Source organism: Drosophila busckii, unplaced genomic scaffold (genome assembly GCF_011750605.1).
Source record: "Drosophila busckii strain San Diego stock center, stock number 13000-0081.31 unplaced genomic scaffold, ASM1175060v1 chrUn_07, whole genome shotgun sequence".
NCBI classification, from domain to species: Eukaryota; Metazoa; Arthropoda; class Insecta; order Diptera; family Drosophilidae; genus Drosophila; species Drosophila busckii.
The window spans coordinates 1,273,897-1,301,896 of record NW_022872723.1 but is presented as its reverse complement, the minus strand read 5'-3'; the positions used below and the strand labels follow the sequence as shown (position 1 = coordinate 1,301,896).

The 28,000-nt window shown below is 37.7% G+C and overlaps 1 protein-coding gene across 4 annotated transcripts; it reads left to right on the top strand.

The window, feature by feature from the left end:
* Positions 1 to 170: 170 nt before the first annotated feature.
* On the top strand, positions 171 to 28,000 carry LOC108600430 (protein phosphatase 1 regulatory subunit 16A). 4 transcript variants are annotated; one of them, XM_033294721.1, is made up of 9 exons: positions 171 to 293; positions 596 to 1,128; positions 22,768 to 23,345; positions 24,236 to 24,938; positions 25,019 to 25,144; positions 25,215 to 25,290; positions 25,350 to 25,470; positions 25,542 to 26,077; positions 26,596 to 28,000. In XM_033294721.1, exons 3-9 carry the CDS (start codon positions 23,200 to 23,202, stop codon positions 27,087 to 27,089), a joined length of 2,202 nt encoding a protein of 733 aa, XP_033150612.1. In that variant the 5' UTR covers positions 171 to 293; positions 596 to 1,128; positions 22,768 to 23,199; the 3' UTR covers positions 27,090 to 28,000. The 4 variants fall into 4 exon arrangements, with proteins under 4 accessions (XP_033150612.1, XP_033150611.1, XP_017843488.2 ...); XM_033294720.1 differs by lacking the exon at positions 171 to 293 and having other exon boundaries at positions 584 to 1,128; XM_017987999.2 differs by lacking the exon at positions 171 to 293 and having other exon boundaries at positions 589 to 1,128; positions 26,827 to 28,000.

The following is a 28,000-nucleotide window of genomic DNA, read 5'->3' as shown; positions in this document are numbered from 1 at the left end:
AGCTATAAACATTTTTAAAAGATTCCAGACTTGTCATTTTCAAAAAATGCTAGATCTAGCTACAAAGATGCTAAAATTGCATCACTGCCTTCTCTTCGTACCTGAGAGTTGACCAGGTGGCAACTGTGTCTTCATGATTACGTTTGTTGATCGCACAAACATTCGCTCTACATTCGCCAACTTTTTATTTTCAAGTGAATTTTTTGCCATTGAAATATTACCTATCGAGTAAAATGTGTCGAGTTTTATGCGGCAAACGCGAAATAAATTAAGATAAATTGCATTAGCAAATGGTGAATTGATAATACATATGTACATACCTGCAAAAGAGTATGTACATATATATACATATGTATTATATATAAAATTGTGCTAGATTTGATGTGTTTTGAAATGCGAGCGGCAACGTAAATGAAAACTTGTTTTTGTTGTGTCTTCAATTTGCCGCTAATTGCGGCTGTTTGCTTTTTAAGCAGATCTTCTCATATGTACATATGTATATAGATATATAGATACATGCGAGATACTTACATATTAGCAATCATAACACCAGCAACCGTTTAAATTTTCTGCTTTGATTTTCACCTGTGTGTAGTTGATACGCATGGCTGCTTTTCAGTGTAGATGAGTATGTGACTGTGCGTGGGCCGTTTTAAATAGTTAATTTGCAAGAGAAAAGGGAAAATAGACTGCAAATAAAAAATATCATCTCTTGCAGGCAGTAAAAATGTCCATGTGACAACGGAAAGCTGAAAATAAAATAACTACACAAGACATGCGTAGCTTCTAAAAACATACATGTTTAATATGCGTCAATGAAAACAAATTTTTGGCATCAGTGTGCCGATTCCTGTTATAAAAAACCAGTTAGTGCTTAAGCCTCGCCTCTAACTGGACTTTCCAGTGCTGCATCCGTTTTTGGCGAAAGTTTTTACGGGTGTCCCAGCCAACTGTAGATCAAAATATAAATAAACCAAAAACGCATCAAATTCTTGTGTGAAACGTGAAAGTGTGTGCGTGATACAGACAACGATAAAAATAGTTTTGTTTTTGTTTTTTTGCTATTGCAAAACAGCTTAAAAACTGTGCTCTAAAACCAGCGAGGCCCATTTTTAATAAATAACTGAGGTAAGCATTAACATTTTGCTAATAAAACATTATTCAATTTAGTTCAATACAATCAAAAAATTTACAAAATATAAGAAATACATATGTATATGTTTAGAGGACCGTTTATGTGTGCACATAAAACTTTGCTATGACACATTTCTATCGACTCTCTGTTGTCACTTTAGTTGTTATTTCGTTGGTCGCATTTGTACTACTTCCGCTATATGTACATATGTGCATATATGTATATACATATGTATGTCAGAAGTAATTAAACCTGAAAAGAGTAAGGCACATAAGCAATTACCGAGAACAACAGTAACATAACCGACAGCTAAGTCTCCATAAACAGTGAACCCTAAATGCAACTGTCGTACACTCTCATGGGAGTCGCAACTTGTTGTTTTTGTTGTTAACACATAAAAACCGGTTATAAATATCAAATTCTAAAACATTCCCATGTGCACTTATATGGCTATGGCAATCTCCATCTTTGTCTATCCCTCCGCAAGTCTCGATCTGTTCATCGTGCATGCACCAGTGCCCATTGCGCCTGCGTGCAATTTGTTGCCAGCTGCTGCACTTTCATTAAACAATAGACACGAATGCAGTTAGAAAAGTTAAATATTTAGGCTATTTTGAGAAAAAAATTCAAAAAATTGAATTTATGAATATATTTATTTTACAGGATGTTGTACATCGTAGCTACATATAATTTATAATTTTTGTCTGTACATTTTATCTCTTGTGTTAACTGTTTTTTCGAATCGTCAGACATAGTGAGAACGCAAGAGAGACGAGCATCATTCTCTAATATATAAAGAATTGAAACTAGTTTTTGCATCCTTGTGGCACACTAACATCGTTTGTGGGAATCTCAATTTGCTTAATTAATTTACAAGCTTTTGCTTTCAGCTGTTGCTCTTCGATAGTTGTTACTCATGATATTTGCTCTGTGATTTGCAAATTATTCCATTCCTCGAGCCGCCATTGACGCTACTTGCTGTTGCTGACTGGCTGAAAAACTAAAACTAATTGATCAGCATTAGCTTTGGTTAATTTATGAAGGATTCACGACAAATGTACATCTTCAGCATATAAGTTTCCTAGCCCTTGATAGGGACCTGGCTAATTTACTTTTGGTAATTCAATGCTGTGTGATATGCAAGAAGAAAGTTCCTCAGACAGCTGCTTGATTTGTGGCGAAAATTCATAGCCCCGTATATTAACCAAACATCCTTTTAACTATAACAAGGGTTTACATTGAGCAAGCGAACAGCTTCAGCGGCTGGAGCAGGAGCAGGTGTAAGAGTTTCAAGTTATTTGGACTACTTATACGCACTCAAATTACAAGCTCTGTATTTCTCACTTTGCATTAAATTGCAAAGCGGCAGCATCAGTTATTCGGTCAGTCTGATAAGTCACTCACTAATTTAATTAGTGCTGTGCGAATTACTTGCCCAAATGTGGTGAACATGCAACCAACGGAGGACAATGGAGACTGAGAAAGATAGCGATAGAGAGAGAGAGAGAGAGAGAGAGAATTAGAAAAATGATAGCTGATGCAGTTGAAAGAAAATGTATTTGCGCCTTAGAGATGATATTATTTCGTTATTGTACACTTTGACATTTTTGTAAAAAATGGAAAAGGGTATTATAAAGTTGTGCAAATGTATGTAACAGGGAGAAGGAGGCGTGGCAGACCCCATAAAGTATATATATCTTGATCAGCAAGACTAACTGAGTGGATATAGCCATGTCCGTCCATCCGTCCGTCTGTATGAGTGCGTGTTTCTCAGCAACTATAAGAGCTAGAGCAACCAAATTTGGTATATTTATTTCCTCCTATATATATTAATTTATTTTTTTTTATTTCCTCCTCCTTAAACAGACTCAGTATTCGTTGCAAAGATTGGTAAAAACCCAAAAATCCAATGTTAATATTTAAACATGTTAGGATACATCGCTTTATAATAAAATCTGACGCCTCTGTGTTAATGACAGAATAAAGTCTCTTGTAAGTACAGTACAGAATATTGGAGGGGTTTATACAGTGAATTAATAATATTTAGTTGTGCACACATTCAAAGATAAAGGACAATAAATTTCAATACAGATTAGTAGATGACCGAGTATTGTGGGGACCAAACAAATATTCATATATTCGAACAAGAGATATATAAAATAATTTTGTTTTGGAAGGATCTATAGAGGTAAGCGATCAATGGTTGTAGTTGACGATGTGAGCGTCTATAGAGGCACATAACTTTACATTTAGGAAAGCTAAATAAAATAATTATATTTACACCAACTTAAAAAGCGTTCAAGATTAGGATCGTGAGCAATTTGAAGCCGGCAACGACATAAATAATCGTTGTAAAGCTGCCATTTAAGTAAGTTAAAATTTGTTTTGACAATAGAATAGAGTGAAAAATCAATACTGTTTCTTATACGTTTAATTGTTTTTTAAGAATCGCGATTTTATATTGTTAAATCCACCTAACTAGGTTGCCTTGGAAGAACGCATTGATCAAAAAATCGTTTTAAGGCGTCATAATAAAGAAACAGAGCAATTTCTAAAATATTACTGCCAAAAATGTGGTAAAATCGGCTTTTCAAAAATAGAGTGACTTAGACGCTGCAGTTCTAAAGTAGTTCTAAAGTTGGGTGAAAGGCATCTTCGGGAATCATAAGCTGATCCATTTTAACTGGGCTAGCTGAAGGATCTGATAAAAATATTATGTCGTGAAAACATTTGTGCAGTTGCGGCGGTTGTTTATTATTGTATATTAGATAAATGTTCAGTATAAATAGAAGCATCCGAATGAGGTGGAATGTAAGAGATAGTTATATAGTGAGCGTGAGATGTTTTGTTGTGGATGTGTTTGTGAGTTTGTGTGTTTGCTGCGATGCCCTAGTCAAAGTGTATATAAAAGTTGGTTGGGCGCAAATTTTATGCGTCCACTTGTTTTAAATATAAATCTTTTAACCAGGAAGAAGTACAACAAATATATAAATATAAATCTAAATTGTTCTTCACTTATAATAGGGCTGGGATCGTTTGATTGAATATAAACAGTTACAACTTCAACCAAAGTATCCATTTGAAGCCTATAAATAAAATCATGTTTCCTGGTGAGGTGTATTGAAGAACTAAGTGGGCCACCTAACATCTTTTATGACGGACACTTTTTTAATATTAGTTCACTTTTTCCTTAAGGCGTTATAAAGGTACTAACTTTTTGTTTTTATTTTATTTTATTAATAATCCCACAGTCAGCATAAGATGCGCTTCGCAGCTGCATCGCTTTGGCGTTTGCAGTTTTTAATGCAGCAAGCGAATATTATGACATCATTTGTAGGCCTGGCAAAAGAGTATTTAGGTAACAAATATTGTAACACTTAATACAACGAAAGAGAGTACACAACTAAGAGAGTACGTTAATAAGAGCGTAAGTTAATTCAATGTGTGAGCGAAATTACGAAAGAAGTAACAACAGTTCAAAAAATTGAAAAGCACGAGAACACAGAGAGCAAGTGAATGAGGAAGAGAATAAAAGAGATAAGAGACGAAAAAAGCAACACAGAAATAAAACGCGAAAACAATTCCTAGGTTATGTACTGCTGTTTAAGCACATCTCAATATCTCAATAATAAAATACTTTTACCATTCTTAATGTGCACTTTTACACATGCAATATCTGTGGTGGGTTTGGGTCTTTACTATAATTAATATACTAATTTGAAATTAATTACATCATTTAGCATAATTATTTGTGTATTTAATTAAAACTATTTACTTAAACATAATCATTGACTTTAAGTAATATGACTTTTTCAATGCTATCATCTGAATATCTTTGTTTAGACATTGAGACGTATAGCATGGCATCTATATTCATTAATATAGTAGTACATTTTGTAACATAAACTCTTTTAGATCGCACAGCCTATTTCGATAAGTGCTTTGAAATGTAAAATAAGTCAAAAACTAACATTTCTTATTGAATGAAAGTGGAAAAACTGCATTCAATTTGATTTAGAATTCAAAGAATTCATTCAATTTGAATTAATTCAGATAACAATTTAAATCGAGTTTTAAAAAAGGAATTAATTCAATATCAAAGTAATTCTTTAAGATTGGTTCTGCGCGTAATTTTTATTCAGATTGGAAAAAATGAATACATTTAAAAATATATTAATTCAAGATCAATTCATCAGTCGAATCATTTACTTCTGAATGCGTGATTATCACACTTAGAATGCAAAGATTTTATTTTAAGCAAATCTATCAATTATAAGAGAGTTAATAAAAACACTCCGGGAATCACATCACTTTTAATACGATTTATCTTATTACACTGGACTTGAGGTAATGGTAACTTTTAGCTACAAGTAAGTTTAAAGAGTTATAAAAGTTAATATATGTAGCACCCGAACTAACAACAATATAGCTATTGTTATACAAATAAATTGGACCAACTGAATCAACATCTGCCCTGGCTCATCATCTCACAATCTTTAAGCATGTCTGAAAAAAACTTTTGTGCCAGTTTCGCTTTACATTGTTCTTCCAACTGTCCCAGTGGAGGCAACCAACAAATTGTAATAGGAACAAAAATTTTCTATTTGTACATTTTTGTGGGTGTCAACGTTGTTAAAAGTTTCAAAAGTACCACCACTCTCTGACGCAAGCAACTGCAGCAAACAAGAAGCCAACAATTGTGCTTTTGTTTACTAATTTGTGGCTGATTTGTTGTCATTGCTGTTGCTTTTGTGGCTTATTGCATCAATTTTGATCACTTTATCACTTATTTTGTTTACTTTCCTTGGCTTTGTTTAGTTCCGTACAGTTTAGTAATGTTCTTACTTCGCTGATAGTTGAAAGTTCGCGTTTCCGCTTTAATTGTCAGACAATAGGTAGAAAGTACTCATAAGTACGAATAAGTAGAAAGTACAGCTTACACGGAAAATTATTTATGTATGCTTTTGCAATCGCCATTTAAGTAATGCTCCTATAAATATTTGCCCGAGCTAGAGGTATAAAATGTGGTAGGTATGAATAATTTCCATGCTTAGGGTACAGCATATCTGCACCCAAAGTATAAGATTTTAATTGTTTATATTTACGGAGATATTGGCTTGGAATATAAGTAAATACACCTAACAAAATCTAAAATAATGAAAAAAACACTTATGTAAAATTGACTTTTGGCTACTAAATTGTGCATCGTATCGCGACTTACTTACTTAGTCAAAAATCCTCGAATGAGCGGTAAGGTCCTTGAGTAACTTTTCGACTTTCAAATAAAAATTACCTATACCCATAGATGATATTCCTCACGCGTCTTTTAACAAATCGGGGCGATTGGGAAATTACATATTTTCTCTTATATCAGCGGGACTTCCCGTCAACTTACACCACACCAATCATCAGCAGCTCCATATTTCTTTTTTTCTGACTACATGTTATCCCCAGAGATCTTAAATTAGTGCTAAAAGGTTACCCCCATCCAAGCGGAATTGCAAAAATATTAAATAAAGGCTTTAGTAATCTTAACTTATTTTTAAAGACTTATATTTAAATATTTTGTATTTGATCTTTGGTTTTATTAATTTAACAATGATAACTTTTTAGGCGTTTTTGAATAAATGTAATCAGATGTTGTCATTATGAAACTGTTGGTACGTAATGATTTATTATTAACAATTGTACGTCGAACAATAAATTTATCAGAAAATGATGCACAACTTATCAGCAGTGACCGAGACATGTTTGACTTGTACTTAGTAGCTTGCAATATTATTGATTGAACCTTTTCTGATCGATCGTGTGCAACTGACTAATTGCCAAAGAGGAGAGGCAGCAAAAAAGAAGTAAGAATAAAAAAAAAATGGCATTTAATTTAATACTATTTAATGGCTACTTGGTGGGTGCTATAAAATAAGTGCCGCATCCGCAGACATGTAAGCAATAAACATATGAATGCATATGTATAGTATTTGTGTGTTATCTGTATCAACAAACCTATTCCAGATCAAAATCTATCCCGGTACCGACAGCAAGTGCAATTCCATTTCAAATTTTAAGCCTAATTGGCTAACTGGGCAACGAGGAGAAATTGGCTGAATTGCTATTTCGTTATATGGAAACACAACTTTTTTCATACGAATTCTTTACGAGATTGTGTTCTCGCAGCTTTTGTGCGCATTCAAAGCTGTTAACAGTTTGTCAGAGCTTCTTTTCGGCCGACACGTGAGTTATTGAAAAGTGGGTTGAGCACTGGTCCACTGGCCAATAGCACCACCTGGGCAGGTAAACTCTAGACGCGTCCATAAAAAATCTGCAAAAGCCAAAAAGAAAACGAAAAAGAAATTAATTGAATGACTTGCTTGGCAAAGAAAGTTTAATGAAAGCTTCAAGCTTCATAGATAAGTATAAGACACTTCTCTGTCTATCTCTCTGTATATACATTTATGTATGTCTCTTGAGCAAAAGTTGTCGTTTTTGGTCTCTAGTGATTGCAGCTTAACTTTACTTCCACATTCGTACATACATATAACAGTATAGAATATATAGTATGTGTATTGTAAATAATTACGCGAGCATTTTTTTATTATTGTTGCTTGGTTGCTTGTCATTCACGGCTCTTTTTCAGTTAATTATCGCGCCCGCAGCAGGTTTGCTTGATTTCAAGTCTTTTGTCTCCTCGCCACCTCCCTCTCGATAGCCTTAAAACACGCCCAACTGCCGCGCATACCTATGTGCATATGTATTGCCTGATATTTTTGTTCGCGTGATCTAATCTGAAGCAAGTTGATTTGAATTGTTGTTGCTATAGTTGTTCCATTTTTTTTGTTCATGATTTTGTCACTGTTATACTGACATTATCTGACCTTATTGATTTTGCTGTCGGTATTCACTTTTACACACAGAATTAAATGCAGATCGCATTGAAATTATAATAAAGGAGTGATAAAACGTTAAGAAAATCGCAAGGCTATTTCACAAGCCTGATAAGAGTGTCATAGTTTCATTTTTTCAGCTGACCAAATGAAACGGTTTTGTGTATAAAGTTGTTTGATAAGCTACAACAGAACTATCATAAAATATAGGGAATATAATATAGAATATATATACATACATAATATATATAGTCGGTAATCAAAACCTATGACCAATGGGACAGACTCTCACATACAACACATACATAAAATATGGATAGCCAAGCTTTAGTCTAGGCTGCTAGTTACCGCAGTGTAATGAATGGAACGATGAAATAATTTCAATATAAATGCATACATAAATATATTAGTTGATATTTTATTCTAGGTAGGTAGGTAGGTATAACGGTATTTACTCAGTAAACAACATAAAATGATAAACAGTCATAAAATCAACACCAAAGAGTTCTATACAATTCTCTTATCTTCTCATGCTTTCTGTTGACAACGTGTGTAGCTTTGTTTTTGTTTGGTTTTTTTTTTGTTGCCATATCGCCAAATCAGACGACTAAACAAAAACCTTAGCAGATATGGCGTAAAGCGTTTAACAATTAACAGTTTCGTGAAATATGCAGAGCAATTCGAAAAAGAGGGAACCAGAGGCAGAAGAGTTAAGCGGAACATTCATTGATTAGATTGCTTGGGGGGTCATCCACTGGTTGATTATACTATCCCTGGACTATCCCGGCGACCCTCAAGCAGGTATCGAAGTGGGTTGAGAGTAAGAAATTCAGAGCTGTAACAATAATGACAACAAAGTATTTTAGCAGCGTACAAATCGAAGTTCGAATTAGTGCAGAAACTTAACTACTTACTTAACTGGAGGCGTTAAGTAGCTGTTTTAAATTTATGAGTGGAATACAGACCTTAAAATGCTGATTGATGATTTAGAAAGCAACGTCTAGACAAGAATAAAAGCAACTTATACCATTTAAAATCTATGTACAATAAAAATAACAAATGAAATTTAATAAAAACAAATGTTACTCCACAAATGACAACAGCAGTGTCGACAGCTTTAGCTTTAGATTTTTTGCAAAAGCAAACAAAAAAGTTTACATACACGTATTTTTGTTCAATTTGAATGAACTTGTCCATGTCCGACTACATAAAATGTGGAATAAATAAACTGCAGCTGACCAGCAAGTCTATCATCGATAGTGAACTATAATTATTGTTTGGCACTCCAACGTTGGAATCACTATCTTGTCGCAGATTCCAGAAATTTGCAGTGTTTTTTGTCCGGAAACATGACAGACCCCTAAGGTATACGAGATTTGTTCAAAAAGTATCTCTTATACATTTTTTTTGGTTAAGTTAATTTTTAACAGTTTTTTTGTATTCGATTCGATTTTAGCTCATAAAATGAATCTGTGGTACAGATTCTGAATGTTGATTGTTGAGCATATGATGAAGCTACATACCTTGGATGGAAAAAAGTAACGCTTAATAGACTAGAAAATGTTCCAGGAGGGCGCAGAAGTGGTGGACGACAAGAGTTATTTAAAGAAAACTGTTTTTTGTTTTAGTTCACGCCTACACTGCATCCACTATACGGAATACGAAGCTTACACAAAAATGGGAATTGATAATTTGAACTGTGTTAAGAATCGACCTGAGTGAGACACTGCATCAGCCAATGTAATTTCTTGCATGACTCCTCCACCATAGTAGGACAAAGTACTGGGTTGGGCTAAAATTTGTGGGCACGTAGTCCAAGTAAAACCAAAGGGAAATGTAGGTGCGTTCGTATTTTTGCTGCAATACCCTATTCAAAGCGTATCAAAATGTAAGCTGCGCACAACTTTAATGCGCTCTGTTTTTTGACAACAAACAAACAATTAAGAAACTAAAAGACGCCCATAAAGCGATTTTGTTGCGCATTCCACAAAAACACTTTTGCAACTATTCAAATAGACAGAGCAACACAGAGGGCGTTAGTGTAAATGTAATTATCATAGTCATAGTCATAGTCATAGTCATCGTGTACTACTGGTAGCATATTGTTTCATATCCTGCTGCACAAATATTTAGCATGTAACAGCTTCGCAGTGGCGGTTGCCGCACACTCTGCACGTCGCTGCTACCACCAGCAACACACACAGCTGCGCTAACGAGTAATTGGCAAAATTGTTGTTGTTGAAAGCGAAAACTTTTAATTTAAATAAACAATATTAAATATGAATACGCTGCGAACTAAGCAGACTCTTCTCATTTCTCATAAATATGAATATGGAATTTTCCACATAATACACAATGCAGTACATTTTTGTTCATATTCTTGACATTAGTTTAAATAATTTGCACAAGGATACAGTTGAGCGGGAGTTTGAACCGTTTGTATTCAGTTGGATCTGAACCCTTGGAAATAGTTTTGCTTTTGTTTCAGCTGACTGGACAGCAGTGAGGGAGAGGTGGAAAATACTATGCTAGGGACTAGTGAACTCCTAGCTGCTTCTAAACAAAAGGGAAACAAAGTAATTGCACTAGCTTTACCCACACAGCACTGGCTGTTGCTCGCCTGGCAGTGGCAGACAGAGCAGTCTGCGAAAAGGGAGAGGGTGAGCTGTCTGGGAAACGAAAACAGCAGATAGAATATAAGGGACTGAGCAAAGCACACAAAGTTGAACAATGCGACATGTTGCGCCTGAAAGCCATTGGCGAAAATCCTGCACACACACGAATACACTTATGTACATAGATACATTGGCACACGCAGCCAGATAATGCACATGGTTTTGCAAGGTTTTGACCTCGCATATTGTTGGTGGAACGTTGTCTGTGAGTAACATGAACTTGCTTCATGTGCATCCAACATTGTCTACGTACAACTATATCGAGCAGTCAGTATGGCATCATAGACCTTATCTAAAGCAAATGCAACTTGTACTGTAATGCAATTTGTGTGCTGATTTGAACTCCTATCGCTTCGACTTGACATCGAATCAAATCATAAGTCTAATATCGAGACCTATATACGCTGGGAAATTTGATCTGACTGTAACACACAAAGTTATATTTAATTTAATAGATATTGTAATTAAATTAAATAAGAGCTGCCAGCTTTATATTTGCGCGTAACCAGACATTTCCTGAAATGATCATTGATCACTTAAAGTAACAATAACAAATTCTATGGCCTCTTAGTGCCACTTGAGAGTTTTGTAGAATAATTGAATTTTAGCTTACACATTTTCTACAGTTCTGTAAGTAGAGTTATCTGGTATTTGTAAAATATTTGCACAACTTATCTACCCCCCAACTGCACAACAAAGTGACTACCTCCAGTCATACCCACAAAACTATACTATGACGCTAATGCGCAGCTGTATTGCTCCAGCGCCAATGGATTTTTTTAGGTACCCAGCAGACATTTTCTGCAAATGCAATAGACATTTTTAGGGCCCAGCAAACTAATGTTTGTAATAAGTCACATCATTAGTCATACACATTGCTCTCGAAATACTGATAACTTTAATTATAAGATTCAGAGTTAAGTTTACATACATATAACCCATCTTTGGTCAATATTGAAATCATTAAATCTTATTATAAAGAAGAGATACTTATAATCCGAATTCTGGAACGCATCCATATATATATATATTTTAGGGGGTATGGTAAGCAAAAGTTTGTTTAACAAAGTAGCTTTAGATACTATATAAAATATTCGCCATAGCAAGTACAGCAAAGACAGCGGAAGCATAACAGCAAAGAGCAGCGTGCAAATTTCTGTAGTGAAAGCAAATAAATAACGGAACAGAATGTAGAATATAAACAAAGGAAACGATGTAGAGAGCTTTGAATACTACAAAGTAAAGGTAATGGTAGTGGAATAGATAGACGTAACTGAACTCCACTACTCAAACTGAAACAGCTGAAATCGCCAGATGCAGAAACATAAGTAGAAGAAGTAAGTACGCAGTTAGCAAGAATAACAAAACATAGAGCAAACAGTGACGAGTAGTAGTAGCTTATACGAATGCAACTGCAAGACGATAAATCGAATAAAATAATACACAGCAACAACAAGCAAACGGCAAATGGAGAAGCAAATCTACGGCAGTCAAATGAAATGGAGAAAATCGTTTAGCAAATAAATGGCGGGGCCAAAAGACGTTACGCTCGCTGGTGGGCGGAAGGCGGTGGGTGGCAATTGATAATGTTACTGAGTCTCGAGGCAGAGGTAGAGGTTTGGGAAACAATTTGAAGGCCATAAAGCTGATGTGGCGGCAGTTCGCAAAGCGACGCGTAGCGCAAGTGCTAACGGGTTGCGGGCGCCAACTGCAAAACCTGTGACAGCAATCAAGTAGTGCAAGTTGAAGACAATGCTATAGACATAGATACATGTACATTTAGATACAAACGCATACATAAATACATATGTATATATGTACAAAGTATATAGAGACAGCGTCTTAACTGCGACAACAAAACAAACAAATAAACTTTAAGCAGCTGTTTCTTGGCGCCTTCGAGGTAGACAGACAGACTGAGAGAGCAAGCTAAAGAGAGAGAGAGAGAGAGAGAGAGAGAGAGAGAGAAATGTAGAATGATTTCGCTTATCGCTCCCAGCCGGCAACCCACGCAAATTGCTCGCACAGTGGTACAAAGCTGACAAAAAACAAAATATATCAAAATGCAGCCACTTGAAAAAATTCTCAAAGAGGTTCGACTACTTAAAAAAAAATACAAGTTAACAAAGAAAAGCTTTTAAATTTCACTTGTTAGGCAGTGCACACTGGAACACTAATAGAACGTAGAATTATGTCGATGTTTTTGGTACGCTCGGGTGTCTTCGTGGCCTCTCTCTCTCTCTTCTCGGCGAAACGTTCTCTCTTTTGTAGGCGCTTTCTCTCGCCCATTCACATACTATTTTCTCATTCATTGCGCGACGGGCACTTCCCGCTGCGAGACCTCTCGTTGGACCCTGTGGTTCTTGGCTAACGACGACTGTTTACGAAGCCTCTGCGGCCTTTTGGCGACAGCTTTATCTCTTTGGCGCGCAACGTGCTGTGTCTGTTTGGTGCTTGGCCATGTTTCAAGTGTTTCAGTCTCAGTTATGTTTCTGTGGCTGCAGTGCCAGCAACAAAGCGGACACTTCCAATTGCACTTGGGGTAGCGTGAAGCGCGAAGCGTGAGGAGAGTCGCAAAATCATTCAAGACGCGATTCGTTCACTTCAATTTAATATTACGTATTCGCCGCGTGCCGTGTGCCACTTGCCGTTTGCCTTTGGACTATTTGTTTGGCAATTTATTTGACTTGTGTCACAAGGCAAGGGAAATATGAAGAGCGATTAAGAAAATGTCAGCCGAGTATGGTGCATAGTATACCAACGTAGATAATGCAATAAACAAGAGCGAAAACGGCAATACCAAATACAATTCACTCATAATAACCATACATATATAATTTTTTGTACATAGGCGAAACAAAACAAAAACTTCTCTTTCCCCTGCAATGGTTCATGAAAATTGTTTTGTCGCCATTCACGTGATGAGTGCGGTCATCTAAGATAAGTTAAACGGGAATCAAGTGAAAAAGAGGTAACGCGAAAAAAAAATACAAATACAAATTCAAAGATAGCTACGGGGCGTATGATTACTAAGCGATATCAGTGGCGATACGAGCGGCTTATAAAATAAACCAAAACCAAAATTATTGTATGAAGCAAAATGTAAAAGCGTCACCATCGAAATAACTGAGTAAAATCAAGTTGAAAATTATTTATTTAAAGGTAATAAAACCCCTATAACCATATAATGTAATATAAAGATTTACACATAACCTTATCCCTGAATATGTTGCGATAACCATGAAGCTTCACTTACAATTGCTATTTTCCTTGATAGTTATTAGCGATAATAATATATCGCTGAACCATTACGTGCGACTCATAAACTTCTTAACGGATATGATTTTTGCAGTTTCAAATGAGCTCTTAGCTCTTAATATGATTTCTAAGCTAAGCCGTAAAAGCAAAACAAGTAATGAAGCATCAGATTAAATTTGGATGCATCAGCCCTTAATATCCACTTTAATATAAAATAGTCGCTCTTTTATAGCATTGTAGGTTTATCGGTGGTAGTAATACAATGAAATTGAAACTCTTAGCATCCATTGAGATTGGATTTGGGTAGTTATTCGCATTATAAATATGCAATCACTTAGTTTATGCTTTGCTCTTTTTGATTATTATGAAAAAATTACTTTGAAAAAATTAAATGTGATGTTTGTCAACATACCTCTGCAATTTCGCATTATGTGTTATTATTATGATCATACAAATAAGTTCTTGAGAATATATTCTTGAAAGCAACGAAAGAAACATACTAGAATTATCCTTGCAGAAAATAAAGTTACAATAAAAAACATTGCCCAGTTTTTTGCCAAAATAAAAGTGTACAAGGGCTTATACCTACGTATGTACATAGAGTGTGCGGTTTTTTATTCAAGCGCACTATTTCAATTGACAGCTTCATAATTTATGAGGCACTTATTGATTACGCAGGCATTTTATCAGACAGGTATAAGGCATTGGACTTTTCAGATGCTTATCGATGGGTGCAAAGCGAGCTGAATATCGCACAGCAATCCCTAGCATTTTACTCATTTGTCCATAATTTTTCAGTCTAGTTTGATCCCGCCAACGCCATAGTTCGGCCCCGGCCCTGGCTCCTATGCCATTGTCTTTGTGCGCTTTGTTGACCAAGCGGAAACGAGCTGCGCTCTGAGACAGCCGCTGCCAGCTTCCGTTGTTGTTGATGTTTTTGTTGTTACCCTTGCAATTGTCTTTGTTGCTGTTATTGTCATTGGATGTGCACAAAAATTAGTGTACATTTTTTTTAGTTTCCTAGCCACAAATGGAACCAGCAAATTTTGGCTAATCTGCTGCCAATTCGTTGACATCAACTTTCCCATTTTGCGCAATACGACTCTTGCTTTGACAGTTGACTCTCAAAATTTTATGAAGCAACATTAAACAACCTGAAATTGCAATGATTTAAATATAACTTAAGTGGAACAGCGACTTTGAGCGCGAAAGACAGAGAGACCTAATCGCTCAAAAGCAGGCAATACATATTTGTACGTTTAATCGCATTTAAAACTCATTTATCTAGGACTAACCAAGTTAACACAATACTCAGCAGTACAACTGAAACAACCTATAATAACCAATACCAATATAATACCACACATTGGAAATATAAGTAAAGTATAATATCTTCAAAGTCCTAGTTTTTAATTGCTCATCAATGCGTAGAGTGCCTGGCTTAAGTGATGGCGAACATTTTTTCTTCAGCTGCCTATTGAGTAGGCAATTCAAAGGAAGTCATGTAATAGAGCAAAGATGATTGAGCAAGAAGCTAGCAAGCTACACGGCTTTCTTAACACGCTTTTAATGTGGGTCAAGCTACAATTGTTGCCGGGTTTTCAACGTATCGACCTGCTTTTAGACGCCTGCAAGTGTTGACGTCGGGCAACATATGGCTTACAGTGCCTGGTCATATGCAGATGGTCGTACTCATTGTAGCCGGGCGACAGTAGCCTGCAGTATAGATTTACCCACTATATCATATCACATACATATATTCAACAATATAGCTTTAGTACAAATCCCTTTTTTATTTTCTAATTCTCAAGCGGCATGAATTCTTTAACATTTTTTACAATTTTATTGCCACTAAGGCAAGTGATTAAACACTTCAGTGAGGACTCAACTCGTAAAGCTTTACGAAAATTAGTCTGAGTCTTAAATTTCCAAGTGGTAAACGGTTAATACTTACAGTCAGTTCTAAAATTACGCAATTTAGAATTGCATCAATGCCAGTGTATTGGCTCCAAAAACGAACTTAAATAATTTTTATTCTTAAACTGATTTTCGGAACGAGCTCGATTTGTGGAAATGTACAAGTTACAAAAAGTGGATTGGGCACTGCGGATTAGGCAAAAGTTGATTCAAGAACGGATTTAAAACGTTCCAGAAAATATAGTACATTACAGAGGGCCTGGATGCGGCATAAATAAAGAGAACAGCAACAAATAACAAGCGCAACAAATAAGAATTGGGGGCAGTCAACTCCTTAATGCGCTTTGACTAACACATACGCTTACAATTCAGAGCGCATTGTGGCAGCCCTGCCAGCCATCTATCGATATACAATACAAAATTGATCGCGGCCAACCTCACGAAGAAGCTACAATCGGCGTATTTATATATGAATATGCAAAATCATTTTTTCCCGCAGCGTCATCTAACGGTCGCACCGCGTTAGCATTGACGCTAGACCGTCCCTCTCTATATAGGGATAGATATTGATTAGAATATTTCCGAATTCTGAAAGACTTGTGTAAGCTGGATTTTAAAGTGGATTTCCATAAATGATTGCTTACAGTGCTTACAGTGGAAGAAGACAGAAATCTGCGCTCATATTGAAGCTATTTTCATATGAATGAATAATTATTTTGTAAGTGTGGGAGCGTGGGCTTGCAGTGGGCGTCATGACAGAGGGTATAGCTTAGTCTGGAACAGTCAGATTCATCTTCAAAACCAATCAAAGTGTACTTTGTGTTTCTAGCATTGACACAGACTTTCGAGCGTTGTCATATAGCTTGAGAATGTTTGGTCCAGCACACTGCACTTGGTGGGCTCTGAACTCATTAAGCTCACATAAGCTGTTCTTAAAGCCCATTTTGTGTGAGGCTTAGAGACATTGGAACGCAGTCCATGCGTACCTCCATTTAATACAAATTTGCCTGCTGTGCGTACTCCCAAAAGCCAATTACGTGCTCGAACTATCACACGGAAGAGCAAGCGGGGAGGGGAGACAGTAATAGTGTAGGGTCTGTAGTGGTGTGAATGCTGCAGGCTTATGCGTGGCCATAACATTTATAAGATCACGTGCTTAATTATTAAGCCACTGAATAAATAAATAGCTGTATTCAGACATGTGCCATGTGGACCGATGTGGCCCGACAAGGTTGACCCAAATGGTGAGCAGGACTGGATAAAGCTTCATACCTATATTGCAAGCATACATATAATAAACTGCTTTTATTGCTCGCCTGTCGCTTAGCCCGAAATATAGTGTAACTCATTACTCATACGCGTGAGATAAACCGCTTTGTACGAGATAAATTAATTAATCAACACGCGCTAATACACGAAGGAATTAATGAGAGAGGGAAAGAAGAAAATTTTGTTTACGTTAGTGGGTCTTCTAAGTTAGTCAAATGAGGTTTGTGCGTAGCAGAAGGCGTGGCAGACCCCATAAAGTATTTATGCAAGTTCAGACTTAAGACCTCAGTAGATATTGAGAACCGAGATGTTAGCAGCTATAAGAGCTAGAGAAGCCAAATTTGGTACGCAGGTCCGTGTATCGATTGTGTATCAACAAATCAAGTTTACGTCAGAATTTAAATTCCCCCATAAAGCAATAAAGTTACAGTTCGTAGCATCTGGTATTGTAGTACATAGAAAACTATAAATATATATAATAATAAGCACAAAAGCTATCAAGATAATAATTTGCTTTCAGTTTACACGCATATCCCTGGCCTTCCAGCCGCCATAGATGGTTTGTTTTGTTTTGATATTCACCCTGTGTACCAGGTCTCGTAATATCGGCTGCACACCGTATGTACTGGGTCTCGTAATGTCGGCTACGTAGTACTTTATTGTATTTAATACTTGCTTTGTTTATTTTTGTTGTCCTGGGCTTGTTTTGTTTGAGCTTGTTTTGTTTTGTGGGTCGAAGTCGTGACCTCATTTGTTGGGCGATAAAAATCGCGCAATTAGCTCGCGCTGATTTTCGCACAGGACATGCATTTTTTAATGTATGTGTGAATACATGTGTGTGCTGGCGTGGAACCGTGGATCTAGAGCAGTCACTGCAAAATTCTAATTTACTCGTGCCTGGTCTGGTCATAAAAATAATTCACTTTTGCACGTTGCTCGAGGTCCGAGAGCGTTTAAAAGTAGGTGCAAATTACATCAACATGCATATCCGTTTGACACCATTTTGTAAATACCCCGAGAATCGTTGCATATGGGGTTATTTACTACGAATTTGAGGCGAACTTTCATTCTTTGGCTCTCAATTTAAAGCCAGCGCGCGTGGGGCGGGGCGTGGGGTCCTGTACAACAAGTAGCCGAAAAAAGGAACTGCAACAAAGTTAAATTGAAATGTAACATTGTGTATATGTATGGATATGTGTGCGTTTGAATTGGTGTTTGGGGCTAACCTTGTTAAAAACTGGAGCGCTGATATGCCAACCAGTGAGCGAATATAATAACAAGAATAGGGGCGCATGTGGGTAAGTGTGAGTGCAGCAATAAAATAAGTGGTAGCTCTCTCGCTTACTTTTGAATTTATTTTTAGTTGGCATATTAAGTGCTCTACTCTGGGATGCTCTGCACTCAGCTGAGATTTACTCAACAGAGTCACAGAGACAGAGGCTTAAGCTATATACCCTGCTTATATTTGCATTCGCCTTTGGTAACGGTTACGTGTTTAAATCGTAAACTATTAAGCTTGCAATATTTCCTGGTTGACAAACTAAACACTGAGAAATCGATCGAGATCGATTAATTTTTCCTAAACTTGTCACAATATACTTATAATTATAGATTTGTTACGAGAGGGAAAAGTTTTAAGGTAAATACTCCAAAATCGTATACGCTTAATTGCTTACAATAGTTAAAAATAGTTAAAGCCATATAATCCAAGACCATAAGCCACAATATACTTTCCACTAAAATAATAATTTACTTATACACTCAGCTGGGACGGCTGACGCGTCGCTTAAATAAAAGATTTTTTTAATTAAAAATATTTCACCTGCGACAAAACGACGACACAATTTCCCTCTTTGCGCTCACATAAATAAATGCAGCCACGCACAGTAACAGCAACAACAAAATCAAAAACAAAAACAACAGCAGCAATAGCAAACAACTGTGAAAATAACATCAAGAGCACAAGCGAAAATGAGAACAGCAAGAGCAATTTAAAAACAAAGACACAGGCTAGATGGGAACGATGGGACGCTTGAGGGAAGTGTGGACAGGCCAGCTGAAGGCTGGTTAAGGAGAGGCGGGGTGGTATAATCGCTAGTGGGTCAAAAGGAAATAAGCCATGGGCGTAAATATAAATAAATTGGCAGGCAACCAACAAAGGAAAGGGCAAGGGCAATAATTAAACCAATGAGCGAACAATTGAACGATAGGTGGCGCTCCAGGTGTCGACCGCAAGTGACAATAAATAGAGTTGCCTATAAAGGCAAAGAGAGAGAGAGAGAGAGAGAGAGAGAGAGAAAAAGCAAGAGAGAGACAGAGTAAGAGTGTAAAGAGACACAGAACTCAATGAAAATTTGTGCACAATTAACCAATAACTTAAAAAACAATAAAAAATTAAGCGATACAGCTAAAGGGCAGAAGAGCTCCAAAAGCTCTTTGAGTTCTTTGAAGTCCAGTGCATGAGAGTTGCTGTGTTTGCCAAGAGCCAGTGAGCAGTCATAACACATTAAGAATAAACAGCTGGTGACCGGACATACCAGCAATGTGAATTCATCAAATAGTAGCCCTTCCTACCGAAACGGCCTGACGCCAGCTTGTGACCAATTTATACAAATGTTTTGATTGTCTATATTATAAATTCATTTGCTGAATGGTAAACACTTTACACTAGATTCATCAGACTTGGATTAAAACATGTTTAAATATTAATTGTTAGAAAGTCAACCCAATATTCCCTGCTCCCAATATTCCCTGGAGCAAGAATTTCGCATTGCAATTTTTATATATGAGTGTGCTTGGGGTTAATTTACAGCCCCTACACCCAATATACTGAAGAGGGCTCTGTGTACAATGAGGCGTATGCGTATCCCATAAGGCACTGGGACAGATTTCGGTGGGAAACAATTAATGTGTTTGCCGTTAAAGCTGAATATATATGCAACTATTTCATACTAAAAGCAACTAATTTAAGGGAAAAAAATGACAAACAAAAAGCAAGAGCAAAAGCAAAAAAAAATAGCGTCAAAACCTCTTGAAGCTAAATTCAAACTAAGTGGCTGAACATCAAGGCAAGTGACGAAGGCGATGGTGTTGACCTGAAGAGCGTCAGACCCAGCTGCTTGGACGAGGACACGAAAGAGTGGAAGGAGGGGTTGCTGCAAACGTCAGGCGCAAAAATGAATGGCCCTCGACAGGCGCAATGTGCAACATTGGCCCAAGCCACAACAACAGTGGGCAAACACCTTCAGGCGGATGTAGTTGGGCTGGCTGGGTTTGGCTGTAAGGCGGAACAAATTGTATTGGTTGGTGGTCTTGCGTCTGGGACGAAGGCTCTTTAATGAGTGCTACAACCGCTGGCACAGTGGATCCAAAGGATTACTAAGCCGCATTCGAGTGTTTGCCCTATGCCCAACACGTTGTGTCTCTGTTCGCATTTCCCAGAGTGTATTTTAATTTTGGTGGCCACTGTAGTCGTGTAATGTGTATGGCTGCCATACTTCACGGCTTGCCTCTCGTGCTCGAGAGCTACGAATTATGTGCTTGTACTGAGTGCATTAGCACCCGACCAGCATAACGATGCGAAGGCGGATGAAAGATGACAAGTGAGGAGAGAAATGACGCAGGCCGGTACAAAAAGGTGAAGGATGAGCAAGAGTGTAAGGTTGTTTGCTCTAACCGTTGCCCAAAAAGCGTATGTGGCATATAGAATGTGGCATGTGGTATGCGGCGAGTAGCATGCAGTGGGTCCCCAACAGGCGGCTGAAACTGCTTTTATTGTCGTTCTCGCTGTAGGAGAACCAAATGACTGTGCCACAGAAATGCAAGGCTTGCTCTTGTTTCTGTATTTACTGCGTTGTCTGGCACAAAAATAAAATCAAAATCAAATAAATCGAGCGTACGTGAGTCGAGAAAATACTGACTTAACGCAGCTGAAGCTCCTTTAGATGTTAGCCCATGCTAATTAAATTCAAGTACACCTCCTACGACTCTCCCAGTTGCATATATCAGGAGCTGAAAGGGTCGCGATGTACTACGTTCAATTTAATCGTTCTAGACGATGCCAAACAATAATTTAAAAAATGATAATTTTGTAACATATTTAAATGTTGTTGTAACATATTTAAATGTTGGAACCGGCAAATCTCGCAGTTCGAGCATTGAAATATTCTTATGTATGCTAATGATGCGAAGCTATTGTTCGTAGACATGTCATGTAGAACTTTACTGCAGACTGACTCTCTGACTGATCTCTTGACATCCTAATAGAATTGCAGAAGTCTGAGTTACGTATTCTCCTTGCTCCTAAGACCATGATTCTCTAATAGTCATGATTCTCTAATAGTGATTCTCTAATAACCATGATTCTCTAATAGTCAGTAGCCAATTCAAGCTCGTGGATTTAATTGGTGGCTCTGTCTCTTATAGTTGGTGAGAAACAGTCGCTCAAACATTCAGACAGACGGACACATTTAGTCTTTTTTACAAAAATGTCAAAGTGTATAAAAAGCAGATACAAATTTTATAGTTGATATTAAGCTTGCTAAAACTGCAATTTCCTATCCATTTATTTATGTTATTAAGACAATTGCAGAACACTCCCTCTACTCATTCCAACATTCTTGTTTCTAATGCGCAAATAATTACGTTTGTGCAACTTTAAGGTGGTTTCACTAGTCTAATAAAAAATTCTTTCAGTCTGTTTTATTGCAAAAGAAGAACACAAGTTGAGGTTGCTTAAGTAAGCACCCAGCTTTAGCAAACTTAACTTGATGGCTGACTAGCGTGCAACTGTTGTTAACCAAAACTTTGAGCACCATCAACCGAAAGAACGAGAAGAAAAATAACTTGAACTTTAATGTTGGACGCGGCCATCTTATTTATACACTTTTGATTAAGGGATCGCAGAAAAGATATGCACGCATTGACATCAGTGTTGCCGCAGACTCACCATAAATCACCCTCAAAAAGAGATAAAAAAAAAGAGATGGACAACGAGCATTTGTATAATATTATACTTTTGTATAATCTTTTTATTATAGTAGCAATATGTATAAGAGATGTGCGATTGAAAATATACCTCGAAACATATATTGGTTTTCTCTCTAGATAATTCTTTTATTTTAATTTGGGTATAGCCAACATATTAAAGACCCATATCTTATATATTTTAATTTTACAATACAATTAAAAACATCCATTAATAGTACTAGCTTTAAAAATAAATTACAAAATAATAGTGTTTTCTTTTGCCTATTTCAAGAATTTGCCTAAACTTAAAACTTTTGCAAATAAACTCACCAAAAGCAGTAATAAAGTTATAAACACAGCTATTTAACTTTAAAGCTGACGGCATTGCTTTTATCAATGCTTATTTCAAAAGAAAACCATTGCCACCTTTTTAAAATTTTAAAATATTTAAAAAACTACATAAAAAAATGCATAGTATTTCCGAATAGGATATAGATAAGCAGCTGAAACAGTTTTCAAAGGGACAAACAGGAACAACTATCCGTTATTATTATTCTTAAAATAAAATTGCCTATAGTATGATTATCTTAATATAAATTCTTTACTATTATAAATCTTATAAATATATATTTATTAGTATAAATTGAATTGGCTTTTATTGTAGTTTGCTCAGGCCGCCGAAAGGTATTAAAATCAACACATCGAGGAAGAGGTAAAATAAACGACCACGACGACTTCGAGCGATGACAGCGCTGCTGCCATGAGAGTTGCAGCGCAGCTCGGGCGTAGAGCAGCGCAGTACGGGCAGTAAAAGTAACGAAAACACAATCAGCAGTTGCACAGCAATTTAAAAAAATCACAAGTTGGTACATGACTGACAGCAATCAAAATTCAAAGATGCAAATTACAATTTACATGCAAGCGACAAGGACGACGAGCAACAACAGAAGTAGCAGCAACCGCACAAAGCAACCAACTGCTGAACAAACCTAAGCGAAAAGTGCTCACTTAAACACACAACCCCCTTACAATATTATACATATTCATTTAGATATCTTTAACATATCAGTTGGTGAGCATAGACGGCGTCGACAAAATGATCAAAGGCATTTTAATCCAACGCAAAAACCAGGAAGATGCCAACTACACCAAACAGCTCAAAATGGAGCACGCCGACCTCGTGGCCGAGATGCAAACCGTCGAGAGTCTTCCCACCCATGAAAGACTCCAGCTGGCCAGACTGTAAGTATCCGATAGTCAGAGCCAATGAACTATGACCTGAATACCTTATAAGCAGGCATTTATTATATTTGTACCATGTAGACATTTATTATACATGTACCATGTATAGGGTATCCTTATTGACTCGTCAGATACGCGTACACTGATCGACTTTTAGAGTTTATAATTTGTACACATTCCACAATGGCGATTGGGCATTTCTAGCGGAATGTAATAAATAACATTTAAAGTAAATTAATATATTCCAAAGATTAATATCTCCGGTTTTTCAGAATTCGAAAAAAAAATTTTGGAAATTAAATAACCTTTGTTTAAAATTTTCGTTTTTTATTAAAAAAAAAGTGAATATATTTATTTTGTGATCTAAAAATAATTTGGTAAAGCACTTCTTGAATCATTGTATTTCAAATTACTCAAATCTAACCCATGTATCGACTGTCTACTAAATTTAAATCAAAAACCGCAATCGAGGACCGATCGCCACAAGGGGCAATCACTCATTGAAACGCGGAGAGAACAAAAGTAACAGGTGAAAAATAAAGTCTGAAAATATAAGTGAACTGCTTCGGATATAGGAGAACCTTGATAGAAAATTTGGTTGCTTTAGTTCTTATAGGCTCTGAATTTTTGTTGCTCATAAAGAGGGACGGACGGACATCAGAGCGTGCTAAAATTGTCTGCATGAAGTAAATTGAACTTAATCCCTTAAGAAAAGGGGAGGAAGAAAAAATTCAAATTTAAAAATAAAGTCAATATGCTAGCATAAAGAGACATAAAGACGACATCGCCGAATAGACGCAGTTTGTCGAGAAGCCGGAGATGCCTCCTTCTTCCTATTACATACATTTGCATAACCTTAATCTTCTGTTTCTGTTCTCTCTGTTTGTTAGTCGACGAACTCAGCAGCTGAAACTGGCGCGCCAAAAGGAAAAGGAGTGGATCAAGTTAGTACGCGCCAAGGTGCAAACTGGCAGTGGTGCTAGCACTGGAGCGGGTGCCGGTGGTTCTTTATTAAATGGCGGCGGCGATACCACTCATCACTTTCGACACGCCAATGGCTCCGGTACTGTGAGTGGGCGGCGGCACATTTCGTTTGAGAACAGTGTAGTGCTGCTGGAGGCAGCTTCCCGGAACGACATGCCAGAGGTGGCGGCACTGCTCCAGCACGGCATCACACCCAATGCGGCCAACGAGGATGGGCTGACGGCGTTGCACCAATGCTGCATCGACAACAATGTGGAAATGCTGCGTTTGCTGCTCGATTACGGGGCCAACGTAGATGCGCAGGACAGTGACAAGTGGACGCCGCTACATGCGGCGGCAACTTGCGGTCACCTCGAGCTGGTGCGTATACTTATACGCCACAATGCCAACCTGTTGGCCGTCAATACGGACGGCAACATGCCGTACGATCTGTGTGACGACGAAAATACGCTCGACTTCATCGAGGGCGAAATGGCCCAACGTGGCGTCACGCAGGAGCTTATCGACGAGACGCGCTCCTCCACAGAGCGTGCCATGCTCAGAGAACTGACCGAAGTAGCTCGCATCGGCGGCGACCTCGAGGAGCCAGACTACCAAGGGGCAACGCCGGTAAGTGAATCTGTCAATCCTTGTTACTTGAGACTGACTATGTGCTTCTGTTTTTTTTTTGGCGTTCTGTCTCGTTATAGCTGCATATAGCATCGGCTAATGGATATGTGCGTGTAGTGGAGTTTCTACTGGAGCAGCATGTGAATGTGGATGCAATGGACAAAGATCTTTGGACACCAGTGCACGCAGCTGCATGTTGGGGCCATGTAAGTGGCTCATTAACCTAAAAATTTTGTTTTTGTATGTATCTGAGCCTGAATCTGTGTCTGTATCTAGCTCGAGGTGCTGGAGATGCTGGCTCAATGTGGTGCCGATTTGAATGTTCGAAATAAAGATGATGAAACGCCCTCAGGTATGCAACGGAAAGTGAAGGCTATTGATGATACCTATTATCTTCACACTCTTCTGCAGATATCTGTGAGGATCCGGAGATACGTGAACGCATAGAGCAGCTGAAAACAGAGCAGGAGAGCAAACGACTAGCGGAGGCGCAACGACGGCGCGTTCGACGCTCGCAGAGCAACAACACCAGGTAGCTCCATTTCCCTACAAATAAAATGTATGGTTCTCTGATACACTGATACTTATTGCTTTTATTGATAGAGCCCAATCGGTGCGACGCACTAGTCTGCGCGACAAAACGCTTACAACCAAAAAGGATGCTGTGGAAGAGGCTCGTCTTCGTCTGCAGGCGCAGGAGGCTACGGACTCCAACGCCTCCTCAACGACCATGCCAACAGCTGCCACTGAGCTGAGCAATGGGTATGGCTACCACACAGCTACCACTAGTAGCAGCAGCAGCAGTAACAATAATAACAACAACAACAATAGCGCTGAGAAGCGACCCCCCAAGGCCACCTTAAGCGGACAGCTGCTAACTCACTCCAAGTCCGCCGACGCTGTGGACAATACAACGACACATTCCTATCTGTCGCGTCGTCCGCCTGACGGTCGGGAAAATGACGAGCAGCTTCTACTCAAGGCTGGGGAGCACTTTGGTGGCGCAAGCAGTGCAACATCCGCCTCTTCTGTCATCCTGACGGAGAAGGGAACCGCCGCTAACGCCGAGGCAGTTCAGATTCAATCCTCCAAAGACGCCAACAATGGCAAGATTAACGTGCAAGTTACCGTCCTAGTAGGTAAGTTGAATGATAGCATCAACGAACTCAGACACACACACCCATATTCATACTAAGTCTAAGCGCAGCTGCGTCCATATCAATGCTTAAGTCAATAGCAGGGCTCAAAGACTAATGCATAATACAATAGCTTACTATTTAGTTACATTTTAAAGTTCAAAGATTCAGCTTAATTAACTAACCAAATACAAAAATAAAAACATATTAGAAAAGAATCATTAGACAAGTGACGGAATTAACTTAGCAGTCGCGCATTCATTTCTCTGTTGCAATTTGAAAAGGACATGCATGTTAGACATATGTACATACTTATGATACTTCGTTTTTGAGTTTACACGACTTTACATACAGAATGTTTATAAAATTGGCTTGTAATTGTATTTTTTATTTTGTTTTGCTTGTTGCGCTCGCTTTGTGTCGTCTGCTTGACTCCGTCTGCCTGTATGCACCATTACATGCGTCATCAAACCACCATCCACTTCTAATCCACACATAAAAAAAATCAACGCATCATGTAGACACAAACAGCACTCATCATCAACAACAGCTTCAGCAGCAACATCCAATGCTAGTGCAACATCAGCAGCATCAGCAATATGTTGCCATGGATCCGGCAGCCGTTACTTTATCTAATCTGAAAAAGCAACGCTCGCTTTCTCGCACCGCCAACGTGCTTAATAATTTTGAACTCCCATCTGTCACAAGTTCATCGACAACAGCAGCAACAACAACTAATGGTTCTGTTTTAGGAGCCGCTACTACAGTTAATCACAACAACAACAACAACAACAATAATTGCAATGCCAACAACAACAACAATGGATCTGGACCAATTGCAACACAGCCAACTGGCCTGGGCGTCATGAGCCCCAACATGCTGGACTTCGAGGCCGGACCGCATGCAGCAGCAACTGCAACGAATGCAAGCTCTGTTAATAAATTCAGTGGCATAACTGGCGATGTCGTCAGCGATAGCACGAGCTCCAGTCGCAAGTGCTGCGTGCTTATGTAAGCCGGGAATGTTGCGACACTAGGGTTAAGCGAAGGCAGCAAACAAACAGGGTATTAAAAAGGATTGCCAGCGAGATTGACAGCCTAGAAGCCTACCAAAATTTGGGATCGTGATGGGAAGGGTGGGGGCCACTATAGTAAGTAAATCTATTTATGTATATATGTACATACATTTATGCATGTATGAATGTATATATTGTATGTATGTATGTCACACAAAAAGCAATGTCGGAAAGCCTGGAAGACGAATGCAAATTTGCTGGCAAACTAAGTGTCTTTAATTAGAATTTTTGTAGATGAAATTCATAACCATTGTATCACAGTTTATATGTAAGTGTCTGAGCTCAATTTTATGAGCTTCATATATGTGAATGTATTAAGTAATAATAATTCTAAGCTGCGACTTAAAGGTCATGGAATTTTCCTAAGCCACAATGATACTATACAATGATTCAAATTTATATATGCTTACATACAGAAATGTTTTATTTATCGTTATGAGAATTCATTCGTATGCACTAGTTTATAGATGTTGTGGCAAGAAGAAAAGGCAAAAGTTATTACTGTACATTGTTAAGATCAGTTTTTATAATTAGTTCTTAATGATTTGCAGAGATGTAAAATATATGGCAAAGCAAAGTATTATGCAAGAGTATATATAACTTGAATGCTAATAGTTATACACATATAAAAATATTATTATATTTACTGTATTTATAGAATAAATGGTACTGTATTAGCAAAATTTTAGCTAAGCAAGAAAGCATAATGAATGCAGCAAAGCAATAGAATAGTTGCAAGCACTCAAGCAATTAAAATGTGAACGAAGGATTTAATGTATACACACATCTAAATGTCAAATTGTTTCAAATGCATATTTTGCAGCTTTCCATTACAAATAAAAAAACTTAA

What these genes read in the sequence shown, in the direction of transcription:
- LOC108600430 (XM_033294721.1), top strand. Translation starts at nt 23,200, where the DNA reads ATGATCAAAGGCATTTTAATCCAACGCAAAAACCAGGAAGATGCCAAC. An exon ending in CAGCTGCATGTTGGGGCCAT is followed by an intron (nt 25,145 to 25,214) that starts GTAAGTGGCTCA and finishes GTCTGTATCTAG; the next exon opens with CTCGAGGTGCTGGAGATGCT. An exon ending in AGATGATGAAACGCCCTCAG is followed by an intron (nt 25,291 to 25,349) that starts GTATGCAACGGA and finishes ACTCTTCTGCAG; the next exon opens with ATATCTGTGAGGATCCGGAG.